The 15,001-nt window shown below is 43.4% G+C and overlaps 1 protein-coding gene and 1 long non-coding RNA gene across 2 annotated transcripts in view; one reads left to right on the forward strand and one right to left on the reverse strand.

The window, feature by feature from the left end:
- The window catches only part of RBM19 (RNA binding motif protein 19), a 478,795-nt gene that overhangs the window by 162,496 nt on the left and 301,298 nt on the right, over window positions 1–15,001 (forward strand). The window contains exon 15 of the mRNA XM_069214526.1: window positions 403–603. Coding sequence (XP_069070627.1) covers window positions 403–603 — 201 coding nt within the window. The remainder of the gene's footprint in view (window positions 1–402; window positions 604–15,001) is intronic.
- Window positions 6,532–15,001, reverse strand: part of LOC138266124 (uncharacterized) — a 132,713-nt gene continuing 124,243 nt past the window's right edge. The window contains exon 3 of the long non-coding RNA XR_011199468.1: window positions 6,532–6,649. This is a non-coding gene — a long non-coding RNA (uncharacterized lncRNA). The remainder of the gene's footprint in view (window positions 6,650–15,001) is intronic.

Genomic DNA, 15,001 nt, shown 5'->3' on the forward strand with positions numbered 1-15,001 from the left:
AATCTTAAGAGAGGATGATTGAGAAGGCTTTGGGGTATCAAAAAACTTAAGATATGAGAGTTTGTAAGGGTGGAATTTAGATCATTAGCATTATTTTCTTTGGCACTCCCTTTATTTTATTTGTTTTTTCAGAGATCAGTCTTTTTTGGCACCGAAGAGCACTAGCCTGCAGGTCAGCATTCATAGGCATGGAACGATCTTTATCTGGGGGTTATCATCATAGAATTGGCAGTAGTCCTAAGTATCAGAAGCAAGTTATACCAGCCTAGTTGTTATTTGTTTCTAGTATGCAAATAGCAGAAGAGTGGAGGGTCTAAAGCTTAACAAGCAGGTGTTTTAGGTTGTATTGAGGAAATGTTTTCTTTATCTTTGTAAATGTTTTTCTTTCTTGCTTTGCCTCAGGCTGTTGGAGAACGAAGTAAATCGGTGATCTTGGCAAAGAACCTTCCTGCTGGCACAAAGACATCAGAGTTGGAGGAGGTATTTGGCCATTATGGGGACCTTGGGCGAGTGGTGCTCCCTGAAGGTGGCATCACAGCCATTGTGGAGTTCCTGGAGCCTACTGAAGCCAAACGAGCCTTTACTAAGCTTGCATATTCTAAGGTGAGCTGGTATTGTGTGGTATGTGGTCCACATTTATGGTAATTGTGCATGCAAGTCACAGGTTTTAGTGAATGGTTACCCTTCTAACACTTCTCAGCTTTTCCAAGGCTTGCATACAACCTTGGCAATCGTTACCATACTGCCAAGGACCGAAGTGAACTCCATGCACAGCTACATTGTGAGGTTGTCCTTCCAGTGAAATTATGGACTAATTTCTTGTGCGAAAATATGAAAGTACCTATGGGTAATACCACTTTTTCCACTGATGCTACCTCAATGGTCCACTGCTATGGATGCCGGATACATAGGTGCTGTCTATGCCAACGTAATGCCCAGGGTGTGGTGAGACTGAATCATTGCACTATATAACCTTCTGGAACTGCTATGCATCAAACATGAGATAAATGAAGTCAATGACTTACGGTATGGCTATAATGATCGTTTGCAAGTAAAGTGAATTCTCCACTCAAGGAGAGACCTAGTGCCTTCCAAAGTGTCTGGTGACACTGGATTTCCCAGTGCAGTTTTAATACTGGTTCTAGGCTAGGGTAGCATTTCTTGTCCCCCTGGTACCCATATGAAAGACTTCCTGTTTCTGTGAAGGCTATTGACAGTTCCACTATCCTTATGCTTTGGTGGTTCCTCTTAGAGGAGAAGCTTACACAGTGGGGTCCTCTGCAGGTTTTGTGGTTTGCACTTCTGAGTATTAGGAAATGGGCAGTAGTCAGGGAGCATCTTATCTGCTTTATTCTCTTTCTAGTGCTTTACCCTTTCTAGGATTATTAGTGACTTGCATATTTCTGTTCTCCTTCTTGTTGGTGAAGTCTGTTTCTGATGTACTGCCTGTGTTTGCAACTTACTTTTTTCAGTATTAAAAGATGTGCATAGTACGCTTTCCAGTGGGTGTATCAAAAATGTTCCCTTGTTTTTTTTTTGTTGGCATCAACAGTGGGACTCTGTGTAATGAGACTTCTCCTACGTTGACCTGTACCCTACGAATCCCCACCTGTCAACACATCTTTTTTCAACTGGTTGTATCGGTCAAGAGTAGAAGATTGAAATATTTTAATGGATAAACAAAAGGAAAAGCCAACTTCTGTATCACACGTGAAAATGTTTAACAGAAGTGATGCGTACCAATTTTGTAAATTTTTTAGTTCCTCAGATTTGTGTGGCTGCAGGTAGTAGAAAGCATATATTGACATTTTGTCTACATAGCAATTATTTGTTTCAGTGGATTTACAAACCCTGTTTTTAAGTACTGTTTGCTATAAGACCACATAGAATTTGGTGAAAACCATGTAGAAAATTCAAGCCAAAGCCCCTCATCTTATAGAGACTACAATGTTGGGCCACCTTGTCATCTGATAAGATGTCAAGCTAGTATATGATTGTGGGAGCAGCTGAGACTGTGGCTGCACATGCCACCTGCACAGAGGGTGAAGTAAGAGTTTTGCAGGCTTCTTGTTGGCTTCCCTGTGGTTAGTTGCAACTTGTGCCGGATCATTGCCGTGGGTTGTGGTGGCGTCTCAGTCGCAGAGACTGCGGTGGACACCTTATGAGGACAGCTCATCTGCCATGGAGTGAGGGCAGGCCCGGCCACCCGGGAGTTGCAAGGACACTCCCCAAACCTCAACACTACTGTAGGAGACACACCTGCTCGGGACGTCTAGTAAGTGCCTGCAAAGGGGCAAATACAAGGTTCTGGCTCATGCCGGTTACACAAAAGGTTCCTGGGGCATGCCTATCCTAGCAACAAAAATGCCCCTTTGCAAGTGACAAAATCCTGCATTGATTAGGAAGGCTGGTATGTGGCTGTTAGGGACAGTTGGCACAGGAGTGATGTGCTGACTATGAATGTATATCCCCTCCCCCTCCCCCCCAAGGCTGGAGAAGTTAGGCCCTATTCTCATAGACATGCGTAGTGACTTCCATGTTGTGGGAAAGGGACTTTAATGAGGTCTTGGACCGGCAACTAGACAGCCACCCAACCTGACAACGCTTTACTCATGCAGTGAGTCTTAGCAATGCCTGGCAGACCCTACACCACTTGAGTGACAGTATTAATTTCTCTCTGGGGGCGCATGAATCCTGGTCAAGCCTGAACTATTGTCTCCGCCCCGCGGATGTAGATCCCCTGGGTGATGGTCGAATATTGAGCCAGGGGGATATCGGATCACTCCCCTCTCCTAGTCAGACTGTGGGGGTTACCCCTACGCTACACTATCCCCATTCCCGGAAGTTGCATCCCTGGGTCCTGAAAGGTGCAGATATAACAGAAACTCTAGCAGTGGACACCTAATTATATTTTGATGAAAATGTGGAGACAGCGTCCTCCCCAGTGACCCTGTGGGAAGCCTATAGGGTGGTATTCCGGGATAAAGCTCAAAGTATAATTGCTATAAGGAAACGTTGCAGGGAAGATCAGATGCTGCGCCTTGAAGAGCATCTCCTACAGCTGGCGTAGGCTTGAGTGACCATGGGAGACAAAGCCTCCCGTGTGCTCCTGTAGATGACAAAGACCCGATACCATAACCATGTGATGCAGGCTGCGCGACAACACCACGTGGGAGTCCATCAACGTCTTTACGATACTGTAAACAAGCCGGCTGCCTCCTTGCATGGTTAGGCAGAAAAGAGGAGGAGACAAGGTGGGTGGCTGAGATAGGGACTGACACTGGGGTACTAGCTCACTTCGACGTAGAGGTAACCGGGACATTTGCAGAATACCACTATGGGCTATATAGGGCCCAATGTGACCATGCGACCATCAACATTACCGAATTCTTCGCAGAATTACCCCTCCCTGGCCTAGACTCGATAAACAGGGACGCCCATGAAGCTGACTTGACAATGGAAGAGTTAGGTAACACTGAAAGCAATGCAATCAGGGAAAACACCAGGGGCCAACAGCCTCCCAATAGAACTTTACAAAGACTTTGTAGCCCTCCTTTACCCGCACCTCATCTGCACCTCAATTAAGCCATCATTGAGGTCATCCTTAAGAAGGGCAAAGCGCCTAATATCTGCTCTTCATATAGACCCATTTCCTTGCTCAATACCTAAAGCAAGATTCTGGCCAAAATCCTAGCAAATAGACTGATGGGTGATCTCATACTTGATGCAAGCAGACCAAACTGGCTTCATGCCGAGACAGGCCACGAGACTCAACCGTAGATGACTATTTTATGGCTAGATAGATTTAAGACGGACATCACACTCAGAGAGATACTGTTGCAGGATGCTGAAAAAGCGTTTGACTCCATTGACTGGAGTTATTTATTTGAGACTCTGAAATGATACAGCTTTGGTATCAAGTTCAGTAAGTGGGTGTTGCTTCTATACAAGGTTCCCACTATGACAGTGAAGGTCATCGTCAGGGTTTCCGAACAGTTTGCTTTCGAGAGTGAACCAAGACAAGGTTTCCCACTGTCTCTCCGCCTGTTCACCCTCTGTTTGGAGACATTGGCATGCTGGATATGCTGTAGGGCAAACAGATTTCTCCAGATTTCAGAAGAACCAGAAAAAAATTAGCTGTATGCGGATCATGCCCTGGTGACTTGTCTGACCCACAGTGGTTGGTCCCGGCATTGTCAGTGCTCTGCTCCATTGAGTCCTATTCTGGGTTCCGAATTCACTGGGATAAATCCATAGTTTTTCAGTTGGGTTGTTGAGAGGGCCAGGACCACGAATGTGGGGGATCCAGGTGACAAAGACTGGTTTGAAATATTTAGGCATCGATATTATTAGGGATCGCGAATGGTTTCTGGACCAAAACCTTTAACTGGTCATGACAGAGTTCCTTATTGATACAGAGTCCTGGTGCAAACTGCCCCTGACGATCATGAACAGAGCTGCCCTGTACAAGATGATTACTCTGCCTAAGCTGCACTATGTCCTTCAGATCACCCCATATCATACCCCTGCCACTTATTTTGACAGCATAGACAATTTGCTTTGTACATTGTTGTGGATATCAGGGCATACCATAGGGAGTCCCAGCTCTACTTTCTTTTTTTAACACCTTTATTTTTAGCTTTAAATAACAAGTGGAATAAGTCACAAACAAGGCATACTTTGTACGAGACGGAAGACCCACTGCACTCTTACAGTAGTGAAATTCACACAGTTTGGGTGACAAAATTATGGAAGTCAGTTGCTGAGACTTGTGATGTGAGCCCCCCTTAAGCCCCATTCAGAGGGCTATCTCGACCACTTGTGACCTGTTATCGTCTTCTGTGGCAGTGGTGCCGTCACTATCCCTGGCTGTCATGTCATGATCAGGGTCCAAGATCACATCATTCAACCGTTGCCATGTCTTTATATCCTCCACCACCTTATCGTTGCGTCCAGATAAATTTAAATGGGTTTCTTCTGCTAACGACCATCCCACCACATCCATTCACCTGAGAACTAATTTAGGAGTGCACTGTCCCAAACCACGTGATGGCCACTCTGCATCTGGAAGCACCAGTGCTTGAATGTAGAAACCTGTATGCCATCTTCTGGCCTTCGGACCTTTTGATATTGGCTAATAAGCAGCTTTGTGGCGTTGCCACCACCCACGGAGGGGAGACCTACCACAGTGCGTCCACCGCCTGGTTCCCGAAGGCACGCACTTCACCACAGTACCAGGCTAGATGGATGTAGTCTGCTCCTGGTCGGCCACTTAGGGAGCAGGTATTAGAGTGAGTGTGTGAAATGCAATGAAGGGACCCTGGGGGTCAGGTACATTTAGTGTAGTCGCAGCTCTACTTAATGAATGGGATCATAGCCCATACAGTGAACTGGCCAATAGGATAAAATGAATGGCTATGGGAAGAGGGACAAATGTCCACTATGTCTAGGGAAAGGATAGGCCACACCTGCCCGAACCAACCACGACCACACTGAAATCCTGGGACAATGCCATTAGTGCTATGGGCTGGAAAGGCAGGATCACCCTACCCACCCCACTTTGGAAACTGTAAAAGGGACACATTGGGAACGCATTGGGATTGAACCCCTGGAGTATATATTGGAGGGTGGAAGTGTTGAGTCCTTTAAGACCCTACAGGAGGACTATGCCCTTGCTGAAATCCAACTGTTTAAATACTTGTAGCTTACACACGTTCTCAAAAAAGACCAAATCCTAAGCATAGTTCTCCCAGCACACTCCTCAGTGGAAAGCTGGCTATTGGGTGATGCGCTTGTTTATAAGGCGGTCTCGGCTGTACCACAGTATACAAAATTATGCACCCGATAATCTGGTGAAACTACAGGAGAAGAGGGAGATGGATATTGCTGCCTTGGCGGACCAGGACTGGGAGGTAGCGCTGATGCACCCAGGGAAGTGGCCATTAAAGCTAGGATTCTCTTTATCTGGTTTAACGTGCTCCACTGGGCTTACTGCAATAGATCCCGACTCCAATAAAATGGGGAAAGCAGAAACCCTGACATGTCTCTGTTGCCACACAAGTTAGGGCATGTTCCTTCACATTCTCTGGGGCTGCCGGAGGGTGTCAGAATATTGGGAGCTGATAGTTGTCGAGCTGGAGGCAACTATGGGGACTTTCATTCCCAGAACACCACACCTGATTATCCTTGGCATACCCAATGACGTGAATTTACCAAGAAAAAAAATGTTAGTTTTGTATGTTGGACTTCATTGTAGTCAAGTGTGATCTGGCCAAGTTCTGGGTGAGGAAGAACACACCCACAAAGACCATGTGACGGAAGGGGCTGAATCGATGCATGGAGACAGAGAGAGTGGTGTTTAAAAGCCGGGTATGCCCCAGGAAATTCAAAAACATTTGGGGGAAATGGAGGGCATACCACAATCTGAGGTAATGCTCTATAGACTCCTCAGGAGATGAGACCTTGCTGTAAGGTTGCCGACGACAAAAGGGGGATTGGTTGGTCGCACCCAGGATGCCACCAGGGATGCTTACCAAGATGCTGGCTGCCGGACAGGTAGAGGATGGTCCACTGGGCACATTGATACGGGATCATGGTTGTGCTGTGGGCTTGTTGCATGTATGTTTTTTCTTTTTTTTCTTTTCTTGTTCTGTAAAAACAATCCAAATATTTGTTTTAAAAGATTATTCTGCACAGAAAGCACACACGAAAAAGAAATACACACAGTAACTGCCACAAGAGTCCAACAAAGCTGATGAGGATAACATCTGTAGTTTTTACCAAACTTGCACTCTGGTATTCTGCTCACACATGCAGGGCAAATTACCTCTTTTGTCTGCATTGCCTAAGCTCCAGATGACCTGAAGCAACCCCCCATTTACACACAGGAACAGCAAGTTCTGTTCGTAGATATACATGCCTTTGCTATGGTAGTTAAAGTATGCAACAAGGAAAAAACTAGTCCCTCATGTCTACTGGACCCTCTCTGTTCCCTAAAGTATGCATGCTTCCAAACCTATTGAGGAGAGCATATCCATTTCTCAGCAGCCCTCACCATGGTTGCAACTTTCAACTTTCCTATAATGTCCTTTCATTTCGCCAACACGTTTAGCCATGCTTTTTAAAGATCTCACCCTTACAGCCCTACTACCTCTCCATCAAGGGTGATTGTACTCCCCAGCGGGTACGTATGTGAAGCTCCTTAACCCATGTGGGCACTGTAGGTTATCAAGTACAGAGAATAAGAAAATACTGCAGTCATACAGCATGCTCAAAATTAACCCAGTGTTGAGTCCTCATTCCCTTTGGTGCAGACTTTGGCCACTCAAACCATTCATTCTACCCATCAAAATCGAACAAACCTACAACCTCACTAGGACATTATCGTGCACTCTAACACAACAGAGACACTAGGTTTGTCAAGCCGTCCCACTACTGAAGGCATGCCTTCTCTGGATTGTGGGACCAAGAGGCCACTTCTCACCTCAGGCTGTTTAATTGTAACTAAGTCAGCAATTTCCTACTCCAATTCTGCAAGCTCTTAGGCAGTTGACAAATCTATCATGTTTTCCTACCCCATCCCCATCCTGCATGGTAGGGGGTGGAAGCATTGACCTCAATCACCACCTTTAATCCCCTATATTGCTTGGTGGCTCTTGCATTCTGTTTCCTTTGCCCAACAGAACACTGATAAACTTCTCTCCACAGAGCAAATGATAAACCCTCTCTAGTCATAGACAGAAGCCTATTGAGTCAACTGTTTGTCCATTTCTGCCTCTCCCATGTCATATATTGACTCATATCTGCATGCTTGTTATGACATATTCACTCACATTTTCATTGTCACTGTTTAACACATGTAATACCACTGGTTTAAATGAGAATGGAAAAACGCATCCTGTTGTGATATGATTATTCATATGTAACATTTTCTGCCTGCCATGTTTGTATCTTTGCGCCTGAAGTGCCTCTGAGGGAATATCTATTCAGCTATGCCTTCATGGTGTGGGGGTAGCAGGCAAGTTTACTCCCTTTAATCCCCCAAGCCACCTCGCTCTGCCATATGTGTATTTTGCCACCATGTGAAAAAGGTGCTACCTTGAACACAACAAACCCTCATACTACCAAGTTGAATGTGACAATCTCATTGCAGATTAACTATGTTGTCACTCTGTGAGAAAGGTATGCACCATCTGCATGAGATAATTGGACTGAGAAGCCCTGTCCTGATATTGGGACAGAACTAGCTAGTTGAGGTGTCCTGGGGGGAATGAGAGGAGATAAAAGTGCTCATCAGCTTTTAGACAAAGAAGGGAAGAGAAGGTGTGACTGCTCAGCACCACAGGACTGATGCAGTGAGCCTTTTCAGTGGAGACAGAAGTGAGGTGGCAGAAGTATGTAGTGAATGAAGAGGGCTGTGGCATCTGGATGGTAGATCTGAACTGATGATTTGATAGTTGACACCGCTTGTCCCAGAGAGTGGACTTGATCTGAGCATTAACATAAACAATAATAACTGCAGCTGTTTTGGGAACTAAGCAATTGGTTTCACATACTGGCTTGCCACAGGCCTATCATTTTACACTTGCTTGTCTTAACCGATGCTTCTTCTTCACTATGACATTTTGGAGTGTTCTAGAAATTCTCATATTGAACACCTAACAAAAACTAGCAGGGTTTGTTTAGACTGTACTGCAGCCACCTTAGGCAAAAGGAGAACTTCCTTGAGGCAGCAGTTACACCTGAGGACAGTTTTCTCATGAGCAGGAGACATAAGAATTGCCATCAACAGAGTGTTTCTTTAACAACACAACATTAAGGCTATGAGGTGGCAAGCTGTCAACTAAGTCATATGTCCTAACAGAAGAACCCACAGCAACTATGTTTGTAGAGGCACTCTTGGAAAAACAAAGACAAAATAGGTGTAACTTGACTGCTCCGAAGCAGGCAGCGGCAACCCGGGAACCACTAATAAGGCCAACAAAGCACTTATACGAGTCCAAAAAAATACAAATAAGATAACTCACTTCTATTAAAACTTCTAGTACCTCTGTTAAACAAATACCAGGGCCATCGAGATCAAGTCTATGTGAACAGCCGTAGCATCCTTCCAATCAAGATTGGTCTTCTATAATACCTTAGTGATGTTTTGAAGATTCACACTCGATCAGCTTCACTAGATACCAGATTGAGACAAAGAAATGTGAAGTCTGCATAAAAAGGAATGTAAATTTGGAGGACAGAAGCGCTGAAACCATGTAAGGATATCAGGAGTTCCAGAAGATATTGAAAAATAAGGCATTCTTACCACTCGTCCTCTCAGAAGTGTTTTGATTCTTCCCAACAACTATTAAAATTCCAGTCTTCCACACAAGTTGATCATTGAAGCTCGATGTCCCAAAACTAATATTTACCTGCCTCCCTCATCAAGGTAGAGTATTATGGCATCCAAAAAGATGATGTACAACGGCTACAGCACTTCTACTCTGCTAATTTCTCTCATGTGCTAAATGTGAAGAGGAAAATTTTCTTGGCTTTATGACCAATAGAAAATGGGACATTTGTAGTCATCGCCTACAACCAGTGATGGAGCTCATCACAGTACAATGCACAAACAGGGAATTCCATGATCCAGAAGACCTAGACAAATGCCTAACTTATTTACAATCTTCCAGTACATTTGTATATGACCACTCCTTATCTAATACCAATAGATGATTTTGCAAACGTAGAAGGGAATGGCCGTGAGTGATGTAGGGGACTCAGTCCTACTTGAGTGGGGTGATTGGATCGGGAACGTTACTTCAAGTTTGGTTAGATTAGTGGGGGATAGTTTACTTAGGAACTCAGATGAGACACATTTTCGTTCACGTACATATAGACTTTGCTTTTGAATGGGATACCTACATCTCTTCTTCATGCCACCTTTGTCATTCCTTTCTCTTTATGTTCATCAATTTCCACTTATTTTATCTCTTGGATTGTGTTTCTCCCTTTATTCTCTATTGTTATTATTATCATCACAAGTCTGGCCCTACTCTTTTACGGTTTATGTCTTGTCCAAACTAAAGCATATTTCATCCACAGCTGAATATTTATCTCTATTGTCATTAAATGTGAATGGCTCATACAAAGAGGACAAAAATAGTGAGTATTTAGTCATGAGGTCACCTTATATTGTTAGAATCCTAAAAACTAACCTTGACTCTGCAGAAACTGAAAAACAGAGAGATTGGGCAGGACTGGCCATATTTACACGGGGTTCCAGTGGACGTATTCAAATCTTTACCTGACTTGTGGGTTCCGCTAATCACAAACGTTCTGAATAGTGCTATTCAAAATTCTATCCCTTCCTCATGGCGACGGCAATAATTGTCCCGATATTCACAAGGGGTAATAGGCTTGACCCCTTTTGCTATAGACCCATTTCTTTCATTGACTCCACGGCAAAGATTTTGGGGAGTGTCATTCTGAATCGGCTTGAGGAGTGGATGGCAAGGACAAACATTCTATTGCCAATTCAATATGGGTTTAGGCCTGGATTAGACACAGAGGATCAGGCCCTAAACTTACACCTTATCCTTAGCAAATATGTTATTGCAAAAAGGGAATCTATCCACCTAGCCTTTATAGACCTGTCCAGTGCATTTGATACGGTGAATAAAGTAAAATTGTGGAAAATAATGGACACAATGGGGGTTGAGCAAGATTTGTTGGATCTGATCAAACGTTTATATTCTGACCTTACTATCACAATTCAGTTTGGACAACATGGCGAAAGATCACATCCCCTTGCATCCAATCGGGGTGTTAGACAGGGCTGCACTTTGGCACCATTCTTATTTCTGTTGTACATAAATGGCTTGTATAGCTATTTAGCTCAAAATGGTAAGGATTTTCCAAGGATGAGTTTTAGACAATTGCCGATTTTACTGTATGCTGACGCCGCCGTTTTAATTGCCCGCACGGCCAACGGCCTACAGACCCTCTTGGACCTTTTTTTAACGCACATACAAGAGCTTGATTTGAAAGTTAATTTTAAAAAGTCACATGTTATGATTTGCGGTCCTAAAAACACACGCACTAAATGTTTTACAATGGGGGGGGGGGGAACAACTTAATAAAGGTAAAAGACTTTTGCTATTTAGGTTTGTACCTAAGTTCCTCTCTGTCATGGAAATTCCATTTGAATTTTAAGCTCCAACAAATGGAAAGAAATGTTGAAGCAATCTTTCGCTTTGCCCGTAGATTGGGGCATAGACCGGTTCATCAGATCATCACACTTTATAAATCCAAATGTGTTTCGGCGGCGATTTATGGGGGCGGCCTCTGGGGATATACCAGTTCAAGTATATTACAACGGGCAGAGAATACATTTCTCCACCGGCTACTTATGGTACCCAAGAATGTAGCGAATATTATATGCCACGAGGAGTTGGGAATCCGCTACATTACAGATTTGATAGATATTGCCCCCCCTTCTGTTATGGATAAAAGTATGGTCAAATCCGGCGGCTACTTTAACACATGACTGTGTAAAAGACTGCATTTCGTTAGCAAACCATAATAAAATTCCATGGTTAAATTTTGAAACTTGGACTTGGAGTTTATGTATTCTAAACCAGAGCTCTTGCCCGCTAATGCGAAGGAAATTGTTAAATTTCGATATAAAGAGTACGCTACAAATCTTAGATACCAAGTGGCAGAGAAATTGAGTTCTTTTGATTCATATGTACAAATTTCACCATCAAATTCGATAGAACCTTATTTTGTTTGGTTTCCGATCCCCTCCCTATACTCTTTACTTGTACTTTTTAGACTCAATATGATTCATTTTAGAGTGGCGTTTCCAACAAAATGCGCGTGGGAAAAAACATTACTGCCATGCCCTTGTGACAATTTTTCGAAACAAAGTACTTGTCACTTTATTTTATTTTGCACACTCTATTCAGCTCCTAGGGAAACCTTTTTATTACCTATTTTGCGTAATTTGCACACTCTTTCTTATAAAGAAGGATTGATTGGCATTCAAAGCCTTTCGTCCAAACAAATATGCAGCTCTATTTTAAGTTTTATCAAATCCGCTATCACCATTAGGAATCGATATGAATTAGCAATGTGATTATTTATTAATGGAATCCAAATACAGTTTTATTGTTGTATACAATTTTTTAAGTACTTATTATTTTATATTGATTTAGTAGGCTTAAGTGGCACGCTTAGATTTTATAGATTTGCAGATTGAAGAGTCTTGCTTTTTGAATTATGCATTAAGTACTGTATTTGATGATGATGTATATGTATGCATGTGTACTTTTATGGCAACACGCCGAATAAAAATATTTTGAGTGACAGACTACATGTGGTGCTCCCACTGTGACGGCAGACTTTTCATACTGTTCTGCGTTTAAATGCAGTGAAGTAGCCATTTTGATATGCAAGTCATGGCTTACTACATTACTAAACTCCTAGGTAGACTGGAAGGGTAGATACATCTTTGTCAAGATGTAATGGAAGGTACATTTGTAGAGCGCTGCCTGTCACCCATGAGGGTATTAGGCTCTCCCCATACCACAGATCTACAGATCCTTATAGGGAAGGACTCTGATAGTAGGCTGTGTTTATGCCCACACCTGGAAGAAAATTCAGTCCTTTTCAAAGTTGTTGAGGATTGTTCTTCCACTTGAGCACTGCAAGATGGTAATTGGGGTTGTGACTGGAACCTGACCCATGAAAAACACTAAACATAGGGATATGCTTATTGTCTTCCTGATGGACAATTCAATTAAACACATTTGAAGATTGTGGCACCCTCTGGCGAGAGACCCTCAGGAGATGGACTACTTCTGTGCCATGTGTATATTGTCCCAGTACCTGCACACATTGCTTTCTTACCTGTGCAAGCTTATGATCATATGCTGCCTCTGGCTCAGTATTGGAAAGGGGTTCTGGTTATCCCTGCAGTTTTCATCTCTGCCATGCACCTCACCAGTAAATGTTGTATGAATGTATTTCAGTATTGACTGCTGGTTAAAAAAAAAAATCTGTCTGGACAATGAAGGTTCAGTCTCTCTGACCATGTTCTTTGAGCTTCCTGTAAAACTTGTGTTAGGCTATGCCCTCAAGTGTAGGACATTCAGATAACAGCTGACACTGGAAAGAAGAATTTTTACATCCAATTAAAGTCAGTCACCAGGTATTAATCTTTGTCTATCGACGTTAAACAAACTCAACTCATATTTTACACATCAGCCTGACTGGCCTGAAATGAAAGCACAAAATGTCCCAAAGTGCTGGAAATCTCAATTATTGGCATATCTGGAGCAATTTAGCCTGCTGCGACCTTCGCAGTGTGGATTCCAGGCTCGGCACAGCACTGAGACGGCACTCTTGCAGGTGGTTGACTGCATCGAGATGTCATTAGATCAAGGTAAAAATGGTGTCTTGATCCTGCTATATCTGTCAGCAGCATTTGATATAGTGTCTCACACCATTCTTTTACAATGCCTTGAGGACATTGGAGTCGGGGTCGGGTGCTGACCTAGATTCAATCCTTCTAAGAAAACAGGAGTCAGTTTGCATGGCCCTCTACTTTTCTGCCACAAAAGCCCTTCATTTTAGGGTACCTCAGGGCTCTGTTTTGAGTTCTGCTTCATTTAATATCTATATGTGCCGGTTGACTATCTTGGTGAAGTCATTTGGCGTGACGATAGTCTATTATTCAGATGATACGCAGTTGTTTCTATCCTTTGAGAATGATGTCTCCACTGCACAGGACATTTTTAAGGGATTGTTGGGGGCAGTTCTCCAGTGGTTGTGGGTCAGCGATCTCCTATGCAATTCTGTTAACACCGAGATCTTGTGGTTTGGAGCTTCCCCTCTTCAGCGGTGGGTTGGTTGCTAGCCGAAACCTCTTCCCTTTCCGGCCACACCTGTTCGTAACCTAGGAGTAAAGTTAGACCAACAATCGACCTTTCAGTCACATGTGGCTTCTGTGGTCAGCTCTTGTTTTGCTATGCAGCCCTCCTTTAGTCTTGTTTCTGCTGCCACTCCAGTCACAGAATACCCTAACCAGATTTCGCATTAACCAGATCTCAATTAGTCCATGACATTATTTTGTATCTGGGCATACTAGTCAAGAGACTACAAGTGGTCCAGAACTTAGCAGCTCGGCTACTGTTCTGCTTTCCTACATATCTCCAATCGGAGCTTACAGAACCTCTCTGGAATGCACTTCTGAGTTCAAAGAAGACCTTTATTGTTGTTAATTCTCCCCCACCCACAAGTTCTTGAGAGACAAAATTAGTAGATTTCAAGCACACAACGTAGTCGCAGCAATGAAAGCAAAATATATCACAGTACTTCTCAGTTGCAATGTACACAGCAAATATATATGATTATAGTATCAAAGCAAAGCTTAAAAGTCAAATTCATCACCGTATGGGCAGGGCCTACATATTCATCTTCATCTTTCTGGGGTCTTCAAGTTGATGACTCCGGTCAACTGCGAGAAAGAGATTATCTACCCAAACGGGAGACTGGCAACTGACGTCTCGCTCCAGCCTGAAGTCCAGCAGATTCAAATCCAACTCACTGTAGCCCAGAGTCATCCTTAAAAGCAAACTCAGTGTGAGATTTGAACGACCTTGGAGACTGGCCAGTTCTCCGAGCCATTCCGCTCTCAGACTGGATTGCGAGGTAAACACAAAATCTATGTGCTCTTATCAGCTAAGGTCTGGTGTGAAGAAAACAGCTTGGTTCATCTTGTGGAAAAACACAGCTTGGATTCTCAACTGCAATGTCTAACTCCACGTTAAAGCCAATAGGCAGCTAACCTAAATACAGAATGTAATGTCTAATGTCATGTCAAAGCCAATAGGCAGCTAAACTGCTAATGTCATGTCAAAGCCAATAGGCAGCTAACCTAAATATCAAATGTAATGTCTAATATAATGTCAAAGCCAATAGGCAGCTGAGCTGAATACAAAATGTAATGGCTAAC

The sequence above is a fragment of the Pleurodeles waltl genome, chromosome 11 (assembly GCF_031143425.1).
Source record: "Pleurodeles waltl isolate 20211129_DDA chromosome 11, aPleWal1.hap1.20221129, whole genome shotgun sequence".
In the NCBI taxonomy this organism is placed as follows: domain Eukaryota; kingdom Metazoa; phylum Chordata; class Amphibia; order Caudata; family Salamandridae; genus Pleurodeles; species Pleurodeles waltl.